The 22,963-nt window shown below is 45.5% G+C and overlaps 1 protein-coding gene across 2 annotated transcripts; it reads left to right on the forward strand.

Annotated features, from left to right (window-relative positions):
• The first annotated feature begins 10,817 nt into the window (after positions 1–10,817).
• asip2b (agouti signaling protein, nonagouti homolog (mouse) 2b) lies at positions 10,818–21,133 on the forward strand. 2 transcript variants are annotated; one of them, XM_005475967.4, is made up of 4 exons: positions 10,818–10,998; positions 11,119–11,247; positions 15,385–15,458; positions 20,350–21,133. In XM_005475967.4, exons 2-4 carry the CDS (start codon positions 11,139–11,141, stop codon positions 20,515–20,517), a joined length of 351 nt encoding a protein of 116 aa, XP_005476024.1. In that variant the 5' UTR covers positions 10,818–10,998; positions 11,119–11,138; the 3' UTR covers positions 20,518–21,133. The 2 variants fall into 2 exon arrangements, with proteins under 2 accessions (XP_005476024.1, NP_001266508.1); NM_001279579.1 differs by lacking the exon at positions 10,818–10,998 and having other exon boundaries at positions 11,139–11,247; positions 20,350–20,517.
• The last annotated feature ends 1,830 nt before the right edge of the window (positions 21,134–22,963 follow it).

The raw sequence follows: 22,963 nt of genomic DNA on the forward strand, positions 1-22,963 counted from the left end.
ATGAAGAGATGCAGGTGGCACAGTGTTTTGTTTAATTATGACGGACAAATCAGGTGGCAAAACAAAGAATTAATGATTTAATTTGTAGTTTTCATCATTTCTCTGATTGTTTATGTTACGTCCCCTCCGGAGGGGTCTAGGCGTGCAAGTGAGGGGACCAGTAACAAATGGGTCCGGAAACAGAACGAAAAGGAAAACACACAGTTGTTTCTATGATAATATAGCTTTATTACACATGAAATAGTTCTCTTACAAACAACATTAACTTAAAGAGCCGGCAACGCCGTTTTACCTTTAATGCCAAAAAAACAAAGGAAACACTCGCAGCAACAAAAGACGAGAAAACTACTAAACAAAAAAGGAAGGCACTTTCCACACTTCCTGCTTAACTCCTCACCACGAAGAAGAGACACTCTCTGGGCCCACAAGCCCGTCTACTCACTAACCAGAGGGAGGCTGTCTGTCCAAAAACCTAGCACCAAGAAACCATGTAGAGCCACCAAGGGAAAACCACCCTGCTCACAGCTCATCCCCAGTTTAAGTAGCCTCAGTGGTGATTGCTGTCACGGCTCAGGTGGCAAACGAGGCAAATCAAGGGCAGCTGTGTCCTGGGGAGAGAGGAGAGTGAGAGAGACAGAGGGGGTAGGAGTGGCAGGAGAGGAGGAGGCGGGGAGAGCAGGCAAAACACCCCACCCAAACACTCCCACAGCCTCACAGGATGTAACATTCCCCCCCCCTTACATTAAAGCTCTACCAAAGCTTTACAACAACACCTTATCGCGAGCTGCGTGAGAGTGCATCAGCCACTATATTGTCAGTACCTTTTTTGTGTTTGATCACCAGATTGTAATCTTGGGCCAGGAGTGCCCAGCGCATCAGTCGCTGGTTGTGGTTGTACATCCGGTTCAGAAAAACGAGGGGATTGTGATCTGTGAACACTGTCACCGGGGAAGCGCTAGAGCCCACATACACTGCGAAATGCTGCAGAGCTAGAAGCAAAGCTAAGGCTTCTTTCTCTATGGTAGAGTAGTTCAGCTGATGGTGTTTGAACTTTGCAGAGAAGTAACAGACTGGATGGCACACACCCTCCTCATCATCCTGCAGTAGAACTGCCCCGGCTCCGGTGGCACTGGCATCGACCTCTAGCTTAAAGGGCCGAGAGAAGTTAGGAGCCGCCAAGACAGGGGTGCTGCACAGGAGGGATTTTGCCGACTCAAAGGCATGCTGGCACTCAGCTGACCATTCAAAAGGCACCTTTGGGCTACACAGTTTGGTTAGTGAAGTCACGACCACAGAAAAGTTTTTACAGAAACACCGGTAATATCCAGTCATTCCTAGGAACCGCCTTAGTTCCCGTCTGGTGGTTGGAATCGGGTAGTCCAGGATTGCCGTAATTTTCGCCTCCACCGGGCGGACCTGTCCAAACCCCACCTGCTTACCTAGGTAAGTGACTGTTGCCTTACCAAACTCACACTTAGCGAGATTGAGGGTCAACGAGGCCTCGGCTAACCGCTGAAACACTGTCCTCAGGAGGGACATATGATCTGCCCACGTGTCTGTGTATAGCACTACATCATCTAGATACACATTGCACTGGGGCACATCTCCCAACACCAACTGCATCAAACGCTGAAAGGTAGCTGGGGCATTTTTCATGCCAAAGGCCATTACTGTGTATTGCATGAAGTGGTCAGGGGTGACAAATGCAGAAATATGTGAAGCTCTGGAAGTGAGAGGCACCTGCCAGTAGCCTTTAAGGAGATCGAGTTTGGTGATGAATTTGGCAGGGCCTATGCTGTCGATGCAGTCTTCCATACGAGGAAGCGGAAACGAGTCAGAGACCGTTACAGCGTTTACTTTCCGATAATCTGTGCAGAAACGGGGTGTGCCATCAGATTTAGGCGTCAGTAGACACGGGGAGCTCCAGGGGCTACAGCTAGGTTGTGCCAAGTCGTTTTCTACTAAGTACTCAACTTCCTTTTTCATCACCTCACGTTTGGCGATGGGGCAGCGGTATGCATGCTGCTTGATTGGGGCTGCGTCACCAACATCAATGTCATGCTCACAAACATTGGTACGGGAGGGTACGTCACTAAAGAGAGACGGATAGGAGCGCAACAAGCCAAGTACATCCTTACACTGGGACGGAGGAAGATGAGACAGGTGGGTCTCGGCCTTAGCTAAAAAAACAGAATTTGACAACCGCCCACATTGCTGTCCCTCAGAAAGGGTACCCAGATCATCATCGCCCTTAACTTCTACACTTAGCAGGGTAACAGGGACTGAACTGAGGACAGCCGTCCCAGCGGTGTCTGATGGTTCTGTCATGCCGGTGTCTCTGGCATGGTATGGTTTCAGCATGTTAACATGGCATAGGCGAGTCTTCCTCCTGCGTTCTGGGGTGTTGAGAATATAGTTGGTGTCAGACACTTTTCTCGCTATCACATAGGGGCCTGAGAAACGAGCCATGAGGGCAGAATTAGGCACGGGCAACAACACAAGAACTTTGTCCCCAGGCTGAAACTGTCTTTCCACTGCTTTTTGATCAAATCGTCTTTTCATGTTTGCCTGGGATACACAGAGAGCCTCTTTAGCTAACAAAGCAGCCCGTTGCCACCTGTCCTTGCAAGTTTTCACAAACTCGACCACATTAGTTTTAGGCACACAACCACTGAGAAAACTCTCCTTCAGCACCTTTAGTGGACCCCGCACATCATGTCCAAACACCAGGGTAGCTGGGCTGAACCCCAAGGACTCCTGCTTCGCATCACGTATAGCGAACAACACAAAAGGGACCCCCTCATCCCAGCTTTTTCCTGTGTCATGGCAATACTTACTCAACATTGCCTTGAGAGTTTGATGCCACCGCTCAAGTGCACCTTGTGACTCTGGGTGATAAGCACTAGACACTGAATGAGAAACCCCAAAGGACTGTAAAGTCCGTTTGAAATCCCTGGACATGAAATTGGTGCCCTGATCTGTCTGCACAGTTTTCGGGAGGCCAAAGGTGGTAAAGAATTTGACTAGTGCTTTGGTAATGTTTGCTGTTGTGATTCTCCGCAGAGGAATTGCCTCGGGAAATCGAGTGGACACACACATTATGGTTAACAGGAATTGATTCCCGGCCCGAGTCTTTGGTAAGGGGCCAACACAGTCTACCAGGATATGCTCAACGGTTCACCGACAGCAGGGATAGGACGTAGAGGGGCGGGGGCACCGTCTGGTTTGGTTTACCCACAAGCTGGCAAGTGTGACAGGTGTTACAAACTGCACTACATCTGCTTTCATTGCCGGCCAAAAGAAATGCTGCAGTATACGGTCGTACGTTTTAGTAACACCCAAATGACCTGACCATGCATGATCATGTGCTAACTGTAGTACATGCCGCCGCAGACTTGTCGGAACCACTATCTGCTGCACTGTACTCCAGTCTTCTCCAGGCCTTGGGGTCCACTTGCGCATCAATAAACCTTCCCAAACGAAAAATGTCTGCTTCTTGCTCCCCTCACCACCCTTATCCTGAGCTGCAGTGGTAAAACACTTAACTAATGAAGGGTCTTCTTTCTGAGCCTTCACAAGTGCTTCGCGGGTAAGCAGAAAAGGAGCTCCAGACTCAGGAGCTGGCTCAACCACACTTTGAGCCGACTCTAAGGCTCCATTATCTCCCTCATCAGTACGGGGCATCACATCCTTCTCTAGAATTGAGCCAATCACTGAATCTGACAAATCAACCCCCCCACCTTGTTGCTGGGCGCGTGAACGAGTCAGAACGCTCACCGGGAACACATCCGGGTGCTGCTGGCTGAGGGCATCTAGCACCGGCTCTATAACAGGATTGTTGGTCACCTCAGGGGTAGGATAAACTTTCCCACCCGCGATATCATTTCCCATTATAAAATCCACCCCATTAATCGGGAAAGACGGCCGCACACCCACTGAAAAGAAACCACTCGCTAGCTCACTCTGTACCCAAATACGATGGAGGGGAGCAGGCACAAAACTCATCCCAACACCTCTCACAATGATGCTAGCGTCACAGTCAGACTTCTCATCAAATTCAAGCACACTGGCTAGCATGAGGGACTGTGAGCCACCGGTATCACGCAGGATGGTCACTTCACGCTTGTCCTCGGGCTTACCAGACAGCGAAACTGTCCCCTTAAAAATGAAGGGCTTAAAACACTCATCCGGGGTCTCAGGGAGGGGGCCTACTGCCAGGAGGCATGGTTTTAATCAGCCCGACCCCTTTTGGTTTACGTGAAGGTGAGACCGATTGTTTCCGTTTATAAGCTTCACAATCTGCGATCAAATGGCCAGACTTAAAACAGAAAAAACACTTCCGGTCTGCCTTGGGACGGGACACAAGTACCTCACTCCTCGGGTGCGGTGCAACTGGCATCTCGCTAGCCTTCACTGGGGCATCGCGTCTGTCATACCTGCTGACACTGGTTTTGTGGACGAGCGCGAACTCATCAGCCAATGTCGCCGCCTGCTGTAGTGAGGACACCTTTTGCCCATTAATATATACTGCAATGCGCTCAGCAATGCAGTTCTTAAATTCCTCTATGAGCATTAGTTCCCGGATCGAAGCCAGGTCAGTGGCTTTGCAGGCTGCACACCACCGATCGAAAAGAACTCCTTTTACCCTGGCAAAATCAAGATAAGACTGACCCTGTCCCCTTTTCAACCCCCGGAAACGCTGCCTATAGGCTTCTGGGACCAGCTCGTAAGCCAGCAGGATAGCACTTTTCAGCTTATCATAGTCCAGGCTGTCCTCAGCTGACAGCGAGGAACAAACTTCCTGAGCCTTGCCTGCCAGCTTACATTGGAGCAAAATTGCCCACGAATCCCGTGGCCAGTGCAAAGCTGTGGCTATCCGCTCAAACGAGTCAAAGTAGCTGTCAACCTCAGTGTCACGGAACACCGGAACCAGACGACTGTTTTTTCCTACATCAAACGGTGTGTCTGCCTGGCGAATGGAGGCAGTCGGAGGAAGGGAAGCCTGCTGGAGTTCCAGCTGCCGCAACTTAACAGCTGTCTCCGCCTCCACCTCCACCTTTTTCAGTTCCACCTCCCTGGCTCTGGCAAGCTCTGCGTCTAAACGCCTAAGCTCCAACTCCTTCCTTAACTGGAACTCCCTCTCACGTTCCTCCTTTTCCAACTGGAGACGAGCCAGGCGTATACGGAGCTTAGCATCCTGCTTCGAGCCTACACTTGATTCAACGGAGAGGGGTTCAAAGCGAGGCAATGTCATGGGTGGGTCCTCAGGCAGCCCCTGAGCAACAGGTGTAGACACCGACGGACCTACAGCTTGAGCTGGCACCTGCGGAACAGGCTGAGATGCTACACCATGCTCAAGTGGGCTGGCAGACACTGGCAAGGCCACTATCCCTTTTTCCACCAAGCCAGACACAAGAGCAGCTTTCAGCTCAGCCTTACGCAAAGCCGTGGAGACAGAAATGCTATAAAACGACGCCACCGCATGCAAATCCCTCTTCCTACATGCGTCCAGCAGGACAAGCGAAGGGTTTTCCTTAAACACGGCAATATCAAAGGTAGCCATTAGATCCAAAACAAAAACTACCTGAGGCTAACAATAACAACAAAGAAGCACCACCTCCAACACACAAATGAAAAACAGGTGGGAAATATGTGTGGCCACAGGTTAACCAATAAATAAAAATACCACCGACCCTCTCCCCAGACCTACCTACTAAAATCTTAGCCTAGTTAGCTTCGGGAGTGTACCAGGCTCGAGGCAACTTTAAAGGCAAAGCATCAAGTGCACAAAGCACCGACTAGCCTACCCCCGACAGGGAACTAATCCCCACCCGGGATTACTCCGAAAATAAAAAAGGCAAAATAAAAAATGAGTGCCTGAAGGAGGAGCTCACGCTCAGCTAGACACTCCCCTGTGCTAACTGGAGAGAGAGCGCAGCAGATACAATACAACTAAACAAGCCACCGGCAAACAACTCACTAATAATCAATTGCCGTTCCTTCCATTCATATCCCGGACGAGCCCCCACATTGTTACGTCCCCTCCGGAGGGGTCTAGGCGTGCAAGTGAGGGGACCAGTAACAAATGGGTCCGGAAACAGAACGAAAAGGAAAACACACAGTTGTTTCTATGATAATATAGCTTTATTACACATGAAATAGTTCTCTTACAAACAACATTAACTTAAAGAGCCGGCAACGCCGTTTTACCTTTAATGCCAAAAAAACAAAGGAAACACTCGCAGCAACAAAAGACGAGAAAACTACTAAACAAAAAAGGAAGGCACTTTCCACACTTCCTGCTTAACTCCTCACCACGAAGAAGAGACACTCTCTGGGCCCACAAGCCCGTCTACTCACTAACCAGAGGGAGGCTGTCTGTCCAAAAACCTAGCACCAAGAAACCATGTAGAGCCACCAAGGGAAAACCACCCTGCTCACAGCTCATCCCCAGTTTAAGTAGCCTCAGTGGTGATTGCTGTCACGGCTCAGGTGGCAAACGAGGCAAATCAAGGGCAGCTGTGTCCTGGGGAGAGAGGAGAGTGAGAGAGACAGAGGGGGTAGGAGTGGCAGGAGAGGAGGAGGCGGGGAGAGCAGGCAAAACACCCCACCCAAACACTCCCACAGCCTCACAGGATGTAACAGTTTATTATCAGTCCATTTGCTTAAGGTTATCAGGGCCGTGGGAGGGAGGCGGTGGAGTGTGAGGGTGGTGGTTCAATGGTCACTGTTTCGTACAGGCATTTGTGGCCTCCCAAGACTTTCTCTGGCACTGACATTAAGTTTTAGGTTTTAAGAGCGTTGTCCCTGTGAGATGGATTACTATAAAATTTCCAACCATCCATCCATCAGTCAATCAATTTCTTAACCACTTGTCCAATTGAAGGCTGGAGGGGAGCTGGAACCTATCCCAGCTGAGACACAGACAATTATTCCCGCTCACATTCAGAAGGAGAGCATTCAAACTGCACAGGAAGATCCCAGCCGGCTGGTGGATTCGTATCCAGGACCTTCTTTTTCCTTCGCCACCATCAGCAGGTTAAATGTTATATACTTAACATTGCAGTGGTTAACATGTGTGACTTGCACATGAAAGATCACAGGTTGGAAACTGGGAGAAGACATGAACCCAGCATCAGGGAGTCACCAGCTAGTGTACTCCCAGTGCTCCTTCCAAGCACTGAGGTCTGTTTCAGGAAGGCTTCCAGTGCTAAACCCACTATGTGGATTGATTTGCTGTGGCGACTCCTTGGAAAATAAAAGATTGACTGAAAGTACCGTTATACTAATGAGAAAATGTCTAAACTAAGGTTTTGAACCTGACTATTTTTTCCTCTTAGTATTTAGTTCATTAGGTTGAATTTTTAAGATATTATCATTATATTATTATAAAGCATATATACAAGAAAACAGCTCATCCAGACTTAAATAAAAGTTAAATTGAAGCTCACTTTGACCGCTCTTTTTAAAGATGCCCATTACAAGCAGCCAAATCAAATCTTGGCATTGACTGTCTCATTACACTTGTAAGAAATGGCCACTTGCACTGAGAGTTATATACAACCCCATTTCTAAAAAAGTTACATTGTTGTATAAAATGTAAATTAAAACAGAATGCAACAGTTTTTAAATCTCAAAAGCTCATGTTTTATTCACAATAGAACCAGAAACCATGTTAAATGTTTAAACTGAGATATTTCACTATTTCATGAAAAAATGCTCATTTTGAAAAGTAAGTGCTGCTAAAAAGAATTGGGTTGAGGAATATTATGTAACTAAGCAAGTTAACTAACAGCAGGTCAGTAACATGACTGGGTATAAAAAGAGCATCTTAGAGAGGCAGAGCTTCTCAGAAGTAAAAATGTGCAGAAGTTTACCACAATGATGTTCCTCAATGTAAATTTGTAAAGGCAGCAATAATCTCATCTACAGCACATAATATTGTCAAAATGTTCAGATAATCTGGAGAAATCTCTGTGTGCAAGGGACAAGGGCGAAATATTGGATGCCTGTGATGTTTGGGCCCTCAGAGAGCACTGCAGTAATAACAGGGATGATTCTGACATGGAAATCACAGCAGGAACCATAAATACAGGTTAAAGCTCTAAAATGCAAAGAAGCCAAATGTGACCACTATCCGGTAACATCGCTATCAAAGCTCCTTTAAATGGGTTGAAGCAAACTGGAAAACTGAAATCTGAAATTTCAGATGTTCTCAGCCTTTATCTCTGATGGTATGGAGGTGCATTAGTGCCTATGAAAATGGCAGTGTGCGCATCTGGAAAGGCACCGTCGGTGCTGAGACGTTTATGCAGGTTTTAGAGCAACATATGCTCCAATCCAGAAGGGAAGGTCTTGCATATTTCAGTAAGGCAACGCTAAACTGCATCTGTTACAACAGCACGACTTCACCGTAGAAGGTGCTGAACTGGCTGCCTGCAATCCAGATATTTCACCAACTGACAACATTTGGAGCATCATGAAATGAAAAATACAGTAAAGAAGTTGCTGTGCAGCTATCACACAACTATCAGACAGCATTCCTCTGCCAGAAGTCCAGCAGATGGTCTCCTGAGTTCCCAGATGTTTAAGGGCATCTGCACTTTCATCCGAGATGTTTAAGGACATCTGGGAACTTCCTCAGCTTACACATTTGACATGTTTCTAACATGGAACACCATGTTAGAGATTCATTCATCACGTTAAACTTCAGGTTATTGCTCGCTACATCTGTTTGTAGAATCAAAAACTTGGCACACGCTCCACAAGAAAAACAAGACAAGTGAAACATATATGAGAAATGCAAAAAAAAGGAGTAATTTCACTTTCCCCCTGTGATTACTCCTATTTGTAAATGACTGACTCTATACATTTGAACCACTTTCATCACAAATGACTCAAAAACGTTCTGGTGTTCAAGACTTACTGCAGGATTTCCAGGACATATCATATTAAAAACAGGCCTCGATCGATATCGATCTTAATCTTAATCTTAAAGCTATTTGTCAACGTGATGGGACAGAAAGGCTCTTTATATTATATACATGAGACACAGACCAGCTGTACTGGAGAGGTTTTCAATCTGCTTTCTGACTTCTGATATATGGGTATATTTTTTTCTTCCAGCAGTTCAGAAATGAGTTGGACTCTAAGGTTTTATGTGAGAATCCCAATGAGGTGGGCCGCTGCTGACCCGTGTTTATGTTCCCACACTCTTTTTATTATTTGGGTAAATCCTAATGTGCCTTTAAGTTACTAGACATGGCATATTTTGCCAAAAGACCCCAAGACCAGGAGTTTTTGTGTTTTGGAAGCCCACCATGCTCCTGGTTTGCTGTGTTAGCTTCAGGTAATTTGATTAAGCAAAACTATTTAGAAATATGTTCCCAGAAAGCACGACTTAATCTCAAAGAATAAATGTTTCAAAAATTGTTTTTGACACAGGTTGCCTCTGGGCCAAGGGATTAGGTGCAAAAGCAGGGCCTCTTTGAAGTTCTTCTCAGTTTTTATTCCACTCACACAAACATAATAAAAAAAATAAATCCTCCACTTACCACAAACTAACAGTAACACATGAAAACCACAGGATGTGGGGCCCTCAGGGCAATTGTCCCCTCAACCAAGTTTGAAATCCAGCATCACTAGTGTGGTTTTTTTTAAAAAAAGCTGTTGTTCTTGCCTTGCAGATGCTAATGTTTAGTGAATATTTCTGCAATGCCAACAGAAAAGCAGGGGCTCCATTGAATAAAAAAACAAATTCTACACCATTCTTTAATATTATGCGGTGCTGCCTGTTAAAATTTGCAGGTTTCTCTAATGGAATATCAACACTTTTAACAAAGAGCACATGAGGAAACCATACTGAGGTGGCACGGCATACACTAAGAATATTCCACTGTTTCCAGTGAAAACCACAGATGCAGGGAGCACTCTCTGTGATGGTGAGCCAAAATATGTATACATATATATATTTATATGTCCACATAATCCAGCAATTCCCGTCCACCCAGAGTATTGTAAATGCAACAATTTCACCCCATTGATGTAAGGACCCCGAGTCCACCCACCGCTTATAGGCTTCTGTTTGAATGCAGGCCAGCAGCTGCACACAAAGCAGCTGTGCAGGAGTGAGTGAGGCTATAATACAACTGCATTGGAGAATTTGCACTCCTGCAGTCCAAAGTTCTCCTCTAAGGCACAAATAAAATTTTTTTAATTAGCATTTAAAAAGAAAAGGTTTCTGTTATACTGAATAAAAACATCATAAATGTGTCAAAATAGACATAAAATTCACTTAAAAATAAAAAAATTGTATTTTTAAAACTTGTTTTTCTTTTCACAAGCATTCATAAGCGAGGAAAGCCGTGAGGACAAGGTTAAAGGGCTGATAATTGGCCTTATACTGTACATCTGTTCCTCGTGGAATTCCCCGCGGATCTTTTTACATTCCCGAACACTCCAAGAAATCATTTCCTCTCATTTTTCATGGTCAGTTGTTACATTTGTGCAGTTTCACAAGAGTTACATAAGTGCAGATTGCAAAATTGGGTTTGTTTTGCGCCAGCATAATCATGCAAAGCTAAATATTCCTTTATGTTTGATTCTTTGTATGAACTGTGCAGCGGTTGGCAATACCACAAAGCAAGTGTAGTTTCTTGTTATCTGTTGTATTTCAACAATGTCTGCTCAAAGTCTGTGTCTAGGTGAGAAAATACACCTGTGAAGATCATAGCCTATTTAGTGGTGGTGGTGGGGAGGGGAGGGGCGGGGGGTTGCCTTGGGGCTCCACAAGACCAATAAATCCGCCCCTGTCTTTTTCAATTTAGTAATTTCTCGCGTAATTTCTCAGTGTGGACTGACTGGTCTTCAACCAGCTTCTGCCGTGCCTCGAGCCCATCACGCCGCGAGTGCGTGTTTCAGTCCTCGTTCGCGGTCGCGTGTAGCCCACCTCCTCTCTCACAGCCAGAGAGAAACCTGAGGGAACTAACCAGCCAAGGCGTACGTCACTCACAGATTTCTCCACCTTTAGCCCCTTAAAGTCCGATATTGATCTTCTAAACGTTAGACTGATTGGTTTTTTGTTTTGTTGTTGTTGTTTTTGCGCCGTGTCATCAACAGATCTCATCATCATCATCATCATGAGGAAGATCACCGGCAAACACTTGTTGTGCTTCGTCCTGGTTGCCTTGCCGCTGTCCTGGGCAGAGGACACCAAGAAGGATGTGCGGAAAAGGGAGAATGTAACAGGTAAGGATCGATGAGCACAGACCTGATTTGATGCAGTTTTTATTTATTTATGCTTATTATTATTATTAAAAAGTGTCGTGAGGTTGAAGGCTGGAGCCTCACCGAAAATGCCGCTGCTTACAGTGCTGGATAAATAATCCATGTAGCTGACACAGAGTGGTGTGGGTCTGTGTGTCTGAGGACTGAGCACTTATTATAAACAGATGCATTATTCTAAGCAGACTAATAAAATCATTAAAAAAAACAATGACTAAACAAATAATTACATAACTAAATTCATCTGAGAGGAGGGATCTCCTTTACGACCAGAAAATAGTAGAACTTAATGAACTCCCAGTCCAGGCAGCACACACGTTAAAGCTTTGATAACAGCAGGATTTATTTTAGCATTGTTAATGCACAGCATTGGTTTACAATGGTTAGGGGGGCTGGGGGGGGGGGTATGTCACATATTTGTTAAAATGTTTACATTTATCATTGTGTTTTCAAATTTAAAAAAGCATTGCAACCAAATTAAAATAAAGATGAAATGATCTGAGATTAATTCTGAGGTTTGGGCATTAAATGACAAACGATGTCCACCAGGTTTGTCTAAGTCTGGCGTCTGTCTGTAGAGACGAGCTCATCCGTAATATACTCAAAAAATAGTTTTTTATGCACATTTTCAATATAACTTGAGAATATAAACAATAATTGTATTCTGCTCTTCAAGAAGCTGCCGTTGCTTTCTTCATTGTAATGCAACAACAAAGTGAGCTCAAGTGTTTTAAATGTCTGTGAATTATTATTGGAGACATTAATTATGAGTTGTGATGTTCAAGAAGCATCCCTGCAGAGTTCCACGTAGTGTTCCTTGCAAGTATATTATGTTTATTAGGTGAGCTGATCATGTGAAAGAACATTATCCAGTCATGCTGGTGGAGAGCTGTTGAAGTTTCACGGGGCGGATTAATAAAATGAACTAAATGAAACCATAACAGTTCTGACACAGTGGTGTGTAGAACAGTGCAGCCTCTACGTCCAGAATAGAAAACCGAGCTGAAGAAGCCAGTTTGTAAGTGTGTGAGAGGGCAGTTACGTCAGAGCCTCAGACACCTCTACGATGCCTTTAAGAGCCAGTTTGCTCGGGTGATGTGAAAGGAGTAGAACACCTTTCGCCTTTTTTCTTAGAATAAAACAATTCTGATGATTTTCAGAGGAAAACCAGATACCAAACAGCAGAGCCACATTTAAATCATAGCTATTTATTTCTTTTTAAAGACAGTATTTCTTCCCTCTGATGTCCCAGCATGATAAGAGCTTGCAGCTGGAACACTGGAGAATGGGCTGAATATTTATACATATATATAAAATGATGATTAATGGTTCCAGTAATCATTTACAGCAATAGATGGTTTAATGCTAACCTTTTTCTTTGCGAAACAGCTCTGGAGTGGCAGCGTATGCTGGTAGCATGTAATGAGTTCAACCACAGTGTTTGTGTGCATTGTGCATTGTGGTCTCATAGTCTAGTGGTTAACGCATTTCCCCATTTTGATCCTGCGAGGTGATGCAAATGCAGCCTTTTAAGCTTGTGTACTCCTTGTGTTGGTGTCAAGCCCAGATGAATGACTATGTGAGGAAGGTCTGGTGTGAAGTTTCTGCCAAATCAAATGTAAAAAATTCATATTTCCATTTGGGAGCAGCTGAAAGTTTCCTGTTTGCATGTATTGTTAATAGAAAAATGCATATTTAGGGCCCCTAACCTCAAAATGATTGTGGTACAGTTGAAAGTGTTTACAGCTGGATTTAGAATTCTTGCTTTTAAACGGAGCTACAACAGATGCTACACCAACACAGCATCACCTTATGAAGTAATATCACCTTATATTCACAGTCTAAACTACATTTACAAATGTGATCATTCAGTGTGTGGATATCTTATAGTCAAGTGGGGAAAACACTTGGCTTTAGCAGCCAATTGCTCCACTATTAACATTTAAAAGACGGTGGAAAAGTGAACTAAATATGATTGAGCTACAAGGAAAACCGACCATCTGATTTTCATGTGAGGGAAACATTTCAAATGTAAGCACAGAGAGGACATGGGAGATGAGAGCTTCATCATATTTTCCTGCAGAAGATTGATGGGGGACAAGACAATTTCAGATAGTGTAGTCAAATAAAGATAAGATCAGGGTGCACATGAGAACCTCGGGAACAGCAGGAGACACAAGAAACTTTACCGAGATGTATGAAGGTGGGTGTTTTCCACCAATGTGACCGGTATAGTCTAAACATCTGGTCAAAAAAAAAAAATCGCCCCAAGTTGTTGTGCTGGAAGGTAAGAAAAGGTGCAGCAGCTATCAGTCACGGGGCAGAAGGAAAGAAGTCATAGCCAAAAGAGAGGCTTTTTGATTTGTTGAACTTGTGCAGCATCCAGTATGGGAGGGTGAGCGTGTTGCTAGTGCCAGTATGCGAGGTGAGTGGTTTGAAAACGTTGTTTCGATTATGATCAAAAGAATGTCCAGGCTGGCTGAGAGGAGATGTAGAGTCAAATAATTCTCATTTCCAGTGGAAAGTTGGCTACCTTTGCTGCCATCTCTGTCTGTGAAAAACCCCCCAAAACAAAACACCTCAGTGTCTTGGATGCATATCACATACCAACACGCTTTAAAGCAAGCATCTCTTTATGTCCATAGGCTAGGCATGGTAAAATAATTTGGAGGAAGAAAAGAAACCTGCTGTGCTGTTTTGACTGGACTTCTTACAAGTATAAAGCAAAACAAATGATTTAGCTCTAAATGTGTAAAAATGTTCTCTTGCTTCACGGCCAAGACGAAAAAAACCGTCATGATTGACAGAAACTCCCCTGCTCACCAGTAAACAAGAAAAAACCCTAAAATTTCAGAAGACAAATAGCATGCACTTACTTTCCAAAAATGTCTCACCTGACGTCCATCCAAGTTTTCCTTGGATCATGGTGTTTTCTCTTGCTTTCAGGGAAATAGCTCAGGCATCATCACATGACCGAAACACGAAACTCCAATGGAGTGAAACCTGTGTGTTGGCTCACATCCTCCCAGTTTGGTGATATGTTTAAGCGTCAAAATTTCCCACCTCGTCCTTTATCTCTTTATCATAGCAGTGCTGCAGCTTCTGTGATTGGCCGCCTGCTGATTTGACCCCCTCCACCACCCCAGGATCCACCTTTAGGCTTTGGAATATTCCCTGATTATCACTAAATTTCTTTCCATGACATGTAGTTGTGAAATTGGAGCTGACAGCCTCTAATACATCATTTTAAACATGCTGTTAGTATAGCTAGAAATACACCTGTTATATTAGTATGAAGTTGTGCAGACTTATATGCATGAGCCAAGAGTTGCTCTGCTAGAAGATTCATATCTAACCCTTTGGTTGGCAGACCATGCAAGTCCTGTAATGTTAGCCATTTTTTTTTTTTCTGTTTGAGAAAATAAAGGCTGGCTGTTGCTCTGGATCTCAAAATTATCCAACAAGAATGAGAAAAAGGAGTTGTAGATGTCCAGCTGATCAGTCATAAATCTTTCCTCCTACTAGATAATATGATGATCCAGAAAGAAAAGATGATGGCGATCTCAAAGACAACAAATGAGCAGACTTCTAAATCCTTTTTTAACAAGTATCGAAAACCCTTTTTAGTATTTACTTAATGATGCATATAAAAAAACATTAGTGAAAATAACCTTTTTTTCTTGCATCCATGCAAATAAGGATGCCCACATTTTATAGTCAGCAAAGCTGGGTTTGCTTTGGCTTGTTTTGAGGAAAAATATGCATATCGTATAAATTTCCTGCTCTGGACCCCAATTACTGTAAAACAAGCCTGTGCTCCAAGTTCTCCGACTTTGCCAGCTGTCAGCTTTAACCCCTCCCCCTCCTGCGTGGCTTCAACTCTGCTCTCGCTGTTGGTTAATCATGGCTGGTGCCCAGACGCTCACTCCAAGAGGAGATCCTGGCCCTCATTATCTAAGGGACGATTCTTGTAGTATTTATAGACCTCAAATATTTACTACTGTACATATTTACAATTTCTAATCATGTATTGTGCACAAGGGGCTGCATTGTTGAAACACTGAATTGATCTTTTGACTATCCTTTTATTTCCATTCCCAGTTTGGAGCCAAGCGAAGAACAGACGGCTGTTTGCAAGACAAAAGATTTCTCCGCCACGCCAAAGTGTCAGTCCTGTAAGTTTTTACTGTCGAATCTATTTGTCATAAACTCACTGATTTAGTAGTAACGCTGTGTAAAATTGCTCCTTTTAAAAGTATTCAGAGGTAGCTGCTGACATGTTTCAGTGACATGCCTTTAGTCTTTGTAAAGATGTTCCTGAAAATGCCTTTTTCAATTTGTCAGGCAATTTTTTATTGTGAGGTGAATTTATAACCCTGTTTATTGGATTTGAAAATTTCTTGCTTGATTTCCATTGGCAGGAAAATGCCAGACAACAGTGAACACATGTGACAAGCAGCAAAATGTGGTGACAGCAACTCAACCTAGTTTTCCACAAGGATCAAATTTCCCACCAATGAAAACGTAACCCATCACAATGATTTAACAGTGATGATAAAAATTCAGAGTGTGACCTAAATCCTGCCCTCTGAACTAAATTCTCAGTGTCGTGAACTCATTTGTTATAGTTTTTATATATATTTCTTGAAACCATACGCCCTTTTGTTAAAACAATACAAGCAAATCAATCTTCAAGCTATCTTTTAAAAACTCCATGCAGAAAACATCCAGTGAAACCAAACAATTATCTATGCAAAGTTTGAAATGTGCTCAGATCAGTGTTTTCACATCGGCCTAACTTAACTTTTAGCTTTTGACTGTTTTAGCTCTTGAGACTGTGTTTTAGCATGAAAGTTAGCTCACAGGTACGCGAGCAGGACAGTGAGATAGAGACTGACACCAACAATTGATGGCGACAAGAAAGGCAGAGGAGGAATTGTCTGTGTAAGAGGATGATGAGAGAAAGATCAGGAAACTCAGATGAAATTTACCAACTGATTAAATACGTTTGTGTTCGTGGAGTTCCAAACCAGATGAAAAAGAAACGGAGAAACTTCCCATCAATGGTAACCAAATGACTCGCATGTGTCACATTTACGTTTATTAACACAAAAGTTTTGATTCATTCATAATAATTTTTCTATCGCTACCTTATCGTGGTGGAGGGGTTTGTGTGTCCCAGGGATCCCAGGGGCTATGTTGTCTGGGGGCTTTTGCCCCCTGGTAGGGTCTCCCATGGCAAATTGGTCCTGGGTGAGGGACCAGACAAAGAGCGATTCAGAAGACCCTTATGAAGAGAACATCGAGGGAACAGTTTACCCTGCCCGGGATAGGGTTACCGGGGCCCCGCCCTGGAGCCAGGCCCGGGGAGGGTGCCCAAGGGCGAGCGTGTGGTGGCCGGGCCTTAGTCCATGGGGCCCGGCCGGGCACAGCCTGAAGAGGAGACATGGGCCCATCCTCCCGCAGGCCCACCACCCGCAGGAGGCGCCATAGGGGTCAGGTGCATTGTGTGCCGGGTGGCGGCCAGGAGCGGAGGCCCTGGCGGACTGATCCCCGGCTGCCAAGACTGGCAATAGGGACATGGAACGTCACCTCTCTGGTGGGGAAGGAGCCTGACTTAGTGCGTGAGGTTGAGAGGTACAGGCTAGATATAGTTGGGCTCACCTCTACGCATGGCTTGGGCTCTGGAACCAGTCTCCTGGAGAGGGGCTGGACTCTGTCTCAGTCTGGAGTTGCCCCTGGTGAGAGGCGGCGGGCTGGGGTGGGTATTCTAATATCCCCTCGGCTTGCTGCCGGTACGTTGGGGTTTTTCCCGGTGGATGAGAGGGTTTGTTCCCTGCTCACGTGGGTAACAACAGCGAGACCTGGAGGGGCGTGATTGGGAGGAACGGCCTCCCTGATCTTAATCCGTTATGTTATTGGACTTCTGTGCAAATCACAGTTTGGCCATAACGAACACCTTGTTCGAACATAAGAGTGTCCATAAGTGCACGTGGCACCAGGACGCTCTAGGCCGCAGGTCGATGATCGATTTTGTAATCGTATCACCAGACCTGCGACCATATGTTCTGGACACTCGGGTAAAGAGAGGGGCTGAGCTGTCAACTGATCACCACCTGGTGGTGAGTTGGATCAGGTGGCGGGGGAGGATGCTGGACAGACCCGGTGCACCTAAACGTGTAGTGAGGGTGTGCTGGGAACGTCTAGCAGAGGCCCCAGTCCGCGAGATCTTCAACGCACACCTCCGGCAGAGCTTCAACAGCATTCCGAGGGAGACTGGGGACATTGAGTCCGAATGGACCATGTTCAGCGTCTCCATTGCCGACGCTGCTGCATTGAGCTGCGGCCGCAAGGTGGTTGGTGCCTGCCGTGGTGGTAACCCCCGAACCAAATGGTGGACACCAGAGGTGAAGGGAGCCACCAGGCTGAAGTAGGAGTCCTATCGGGCTTGGTTAGCCTGTGGGACTCCGGAGGCAGCCGACAGGTATCGACAGGCCAAGCGGAATGCGGCTCGGGCAGTGGCTGAAGCAAAAACTCGGGTGTGGGAGGAGTTCGGAGAGGCCATGGAAAAAGACTTTCGGACTGCCTCGAAGAGATTCTGGCAAACCGTCATGCGTCTCAGGAGGGGAAAGCGGTGCTCTACCTGCACTGTGTATAGTGCTGGCGGAGCGCTGCTGACGTCGACTGAGAAAATTGTCAGGCGGTGGAAGGAATACTTCGAGGACCTCCTTAATCCCACTGACACGTCTTCCGAGGAGGAAGCAGAGTCTGGCGATGAGGGGAATGACCCGCCAATTTCCGGGGGCGAGGTCACTGAGGCAGTTAAACAACTCCTTGGTGGCAGAGCCCCTGGTGTTGATGAGGTCCGCCCCGAGTTCCTGAAGGCTCTGGACGTTGTAGGGCTGTCCTGGTTGACACGCCTCTACAATGTTGCGTGGAGATCAGGGGCAGTACCCCTGGACTGGCAGACCGGGGTGGTGGTCCCCATCTTTAAGAAGGGAGACCAGAGGGTGTGTTCCAACTACAGGGGGATCACACTCCTCAGCCTCCCTGGGAAAGGAGGCTGGAAAGGAGAGTTCGTCCGCTAGTCAAACCTCGGATACAGGAGGAACAATGCGGTTTTCGTCCTGGTCGCGGAACACTGGACCAGCTCTTTATCCTCTCAAGGATACTTGAGGGTGCATGGGAGTTTGCCTAACCAGTCTACATGTGTTTTGTGGACTTGGAGAAGGCATTCGACCGTGTCCCTCGGGGTGTCCTGTGGGAGGTGTTGCGGGAGTATGGGGTGTCTGGCCCATTGCTACGGGCCATTTGATCCCTATACAACCGTTGTAAGAGTTTGGTTCGCATTGCTGGCAATAGGTCGGACTCGTTCCCGGTTGGCGATGGGCTCTGCCAGGGCTGCCCTTTGTCACCGGTTCTGTTCATAATTTTTATGGACAGGATTTCTAGGTGCAGCCAAGTGGCGGAGGGCCTTCACTTCGGTGGCCTCAGAATCTCATCTCTGCTTTTTGCGGATGATGTGGTTCTGTTGGCTTCATCAGGTGAAGGCCTCCAGCTCGCACTGGAACGGTTCGCAGCCGAGTGTGAAGCAGCGGGAATGAGGATCAGCACCTCCAAATCTGAGGCCATGGTTCTCAGCCGGAAAAGGGTGGAGTGCCCACTCCGGGTCGGGGATGAGTTCCTGCCCCAAGTGGAGGAGTTCAAGTATCTCGGGGTCTTGTTCGCGAGTGATGGGAGAAGGGAGCCGGAGATCGACAGACGGATTGGTGCTGCGGCTGCAGTGATGCGGACGCTGCACCGGTCCGTCGTGGTGAAGAGGGAGCTGAGTGTAAAAGCGAAGCTCTCAATTTACCAGTCGACCTACGTCCCTACCCTCAGCTATGGCCACGAGCTGTGGGTAGTGACCGAAAGAACGAGATCGCGGATACAAGCGGCAGAAATGAGCTTCCTCCGAAGGGTGGCTGGCCTCTCCCTTAGAGATAGGGTGAGAAGTTCGGCCATCCGGGAGGGGCTCAGAGTAGAGCCGCTGCTCCTCCACATCAAAAGGAGCCAGTTGAGGTGGTTCGGGCATCTGACAAGGATGCCTCCTGGGCGCCTCCTGGGTGAGGTGTTCCGGGCATGTCCCACCGGGAGGAGGCCCCGGGGCAGACCCAGGACACGCTGGAGAGATTATATCTCTCGGCTGGCCTGGGAACGCCTTGGTGTTCCCCCGGATAAGCTGGAGGAGGTGGCTGGGGAGAGGGCGGTCTGGGCTTCTCTGCTTAGACTGCTGCCCCCGCGACCCGGCCTCGGATAAAGCGGATGAAGATGGATGGATGGATGGATGGATGGATGGATAATAATTTTTCTGTGTTGAGCTTATCCCAGCTGTCAATGAGTCACTTGAAGTTTAAGTCCTGGTTTCATTGTCTGTTTTGACATTTTTGTAGATTAATTAGACGACCACAAAAAACGCGGTTTAGTGGAAGAAGTAGACATTGTTTTTTGGAGCTACCCATCAGGAATACCACGTTGTTGATGTAGTGTAACGAGGGCTCAGAAGTCTTATTTCTACTTGGTTTAAATGAACTGGAAAAAAATGTGTGGTTTTTATGGATGGATAAAATTGTTTTTTTTTTTGGGTGGGGTTAGAGGCTGGAGAAAAGGGTGGACAGTTCAACAACTTTGCTCTAGTGGTTGTGGAAAGTGTATCAACCGGCGTTAGTTTTTTTTTTTTGCTTTTTGTCTTATAAGACTTGGATTGAGTCACATGACTTTCACAGTTTTTTGTGCCACATAATTATAAATCAGGTATGTAAAGGACCTGATATTAAGAAAACTGTAGAAAGAGGACACTTATGAATGAATTACAGCATGAGAAATTATTTGTAGATTAAAAAAATGGTTTAGTAATAACAGTGAAGTTACTGGCTGTAAAACCAAAACAACACTGAACAACACTAAAACGCTTTGTTTGCCATGAGTCGTGAGTCAAATAGTTCACATGTATTTAAATGACTTTTCCACTTCTTCCACTGACTGGTGCTTTTTCCACATATTCTGTCTCTGTTGGGATTGTTTTAGAAGCACAAGTCGAACCTCGTAACTCCTGCACGTCGCTGCGGACGCTTGATGGAAAGCTGCTCCCCTCACATGCTGTGCTGCGACCCCTGCGCCTCCTGCCGCTGTCGACTCTTCAACACCATCTGTCACTGCTGGAGGATGAACCCCCTCTGCTTAAAGAGGACCTAGATGCAGCACGCACATGCACGCACACCCGCAAACACATCACGACGCCTGAACAGATACTGTGGTTGACAAAAGAGCATGGAAAGAGTCACATCTGCTCTGTGGGTTTGTCTGCACAAATGCATTTAAGAGATTAAACTTCAAAATAAAATCGAAGCATTTAGAAAAATGCTTCTGATATTATGTGAGGCACTTGTTTATATTTGTTTGTATTTATTCAAGAGTTCTTCTGTCTTCAGTGGCAAAAAGTATGAAAAAAATACTCACAGAAATCTTTGCACAGTGTTAAAATATCTTAAAACAGCATATGTATGCATAAAAAGGGATGGATGATGTGCTTTTTCATGTATGTAGACAATCTGATATTAACTGTGTGTTGCATTATGGGTATTTCCCACATTTTTGCTGCTTTTGAATATCTTGCTGCTGGGGACATCTGCAAGTAAATTTACTTTGGAACATAAATGTGTTGTTGCTTTTAGACTTAATGAGGACCAAATGGCATTTACTTATGTACCCCACGCCTTGAAAATCAGATATATATGTTTGGACTTGCCTGCCTGTTGTGGATTAAGGAGTTTATATTTTTGCTAAAGAATAAACACACTGTAAGCCTATATTCTCCTTGCATTTGTCCATGTGGAACCTATTAAGATGCTAAAAAGACATTTTTAATGATTTGCTACTTAAATGCTGATTTTAGAGTAAATGCGGTTCACAGGATTAAAAACAAGAGAGCAAAGATACTGTAGGTTGGCCGCTCTCTCGTGGTTAAACAGTGACTTAACCTGCATTTGAGGTTTTCCAGGACAATATGTGAATAGCAGAAAGATAATAAATATTAGACCTTCTTTTGGAGGCTCAGCTCAGTATCCCGAGGAGATGCACATAGACACATGCTTTCTGTGTAAATTCCAATGGAAAGTGGTTATAAATCCTCTCCAGGAAATGTGTGGTCCACATAATGTATTATCTTGTCTGGGACACTGTCTGCTTCTGCTTTGAAAAATGGCAAATGGGCAAACTGAATGCCATTTGTCAGTAGTAGTTATGTTATGAATGATTATCCCTTTCATGGAGATCATTATATGTCCATGATGTCCATGAGCATGAAGGAGTTTAAGACTGGAAAGAGCAAGTGTTACAGAAAAAGGCCTAACAGTTGAGTCCTGTGTCCAAACAACTGCACACATTTACTCTGTCTTATTGAAATCTTATGAAAACAATTACAGCTTATGACAAACAGTTAATAATTATGTCTACATGGGATTATAAATGACAACTGTCATGAACTTCCTTAAATAAACAACTTCCTACTGTCTGTTTTGGCGCCGATTCACCGAACGACAGAAGATAGAAGAAGATGTTTTATAGCTCCAAAAGTTCCCACATAGCAAGCAGGTCTGGCCCGGATCTGGTATCAAGCCGGCACTGCTGGCTGACTTCTGGCATGATAAGACGTATGTCATCCAGATAAGGGCCAGGCCTGGCATAGATGCCACTGTTTATGCGATGGCATGCCATATCTGGCTTGATTGTGGTTTGGTTTGTGGCCCAGGCTCATGGAAAACAGGTCTAGCCCGGATCTGGCATCAAGATGGCACTTCTGACTGACTGGTGTCATGGCAGAGTGTATGTCAATCAGATGTGCGCCAGGTCTGGCAATAATGGCACTGTTTATGTTCCTATTTTCCTATTTTAGTTAGAAGACCCAAATGCATTGTTGCAATACTACACTGCTATGGTAGCCAACGTTTCAAATGCAGGTTTGACAGGTTTGTGAGTGTACACTTCATCCAAAACCTAGTGAGGGTTTGCTCGTCTTTGCCAGTGGGTGGCTGTAGCTCAGGCGGTAGAGCGGGTCACCTACTGATCGGAAGGTTAGTGGTTCGATCCCTGGCTCCTCCAGTCTGCATGTCAAGAGTGTGAATGTGTATGAATGTAGTTAGGAAGCATTCAGTTTAGAGAAAGTGGGTAAATGTAGCATGTTGTATAGAAACTTGAGTAATCCAGGAGAGCAGAAAAGCATAGTATCAGAATCAGTCCATTCACTGTCTGAACAGAGTTTTGTCATGTTACTTTTGCACTATTGTGTTCTGGCACATGTTGTTATTACATGGCTTGATTAAGGCACACATTAGGCTGACATCTGGGGTCAGAGCTGAAACTGTTCTGGGCCAGCACAGGGCCAGCAGTGTGTCTGCAACTGGCCTTGTGCTGGCCCATGTGTGGGCCACCCCTGGCAAACCAGATCTGGGCCACCAAAGAGCCGTCATTCTTTGCGGTATGTGGGCCATGTGTAAGCACATTCTGTGGGCCAGATCCGGGCCATACCAATATTGCTATGTGGGTTTCTGGTGAAAAGAAAATTCCAGGTTTTTATTAAAAACTCAGCTAGACATGGTCAAAAGGACCTGCTGAGGTTTAAACTGAGCATCAGAATGGGGAA

The sequence above is a fragment of the Oreochromis niloticus genome, linkage group LG18 (genome assembly GCF_001858045.2).
Source record: "Oreochromis niloticus isolate F11D_XX linkage group LG18, O_niloticus_UMD_NMBU, whole genome shotgun sequence".
Lineage (NCBI taxonomy): Eukaryota > Metazoa > Chordata > Actinopteri > Cichliformes > Cichlidae > Oreochromis > Oreochromis niloticus.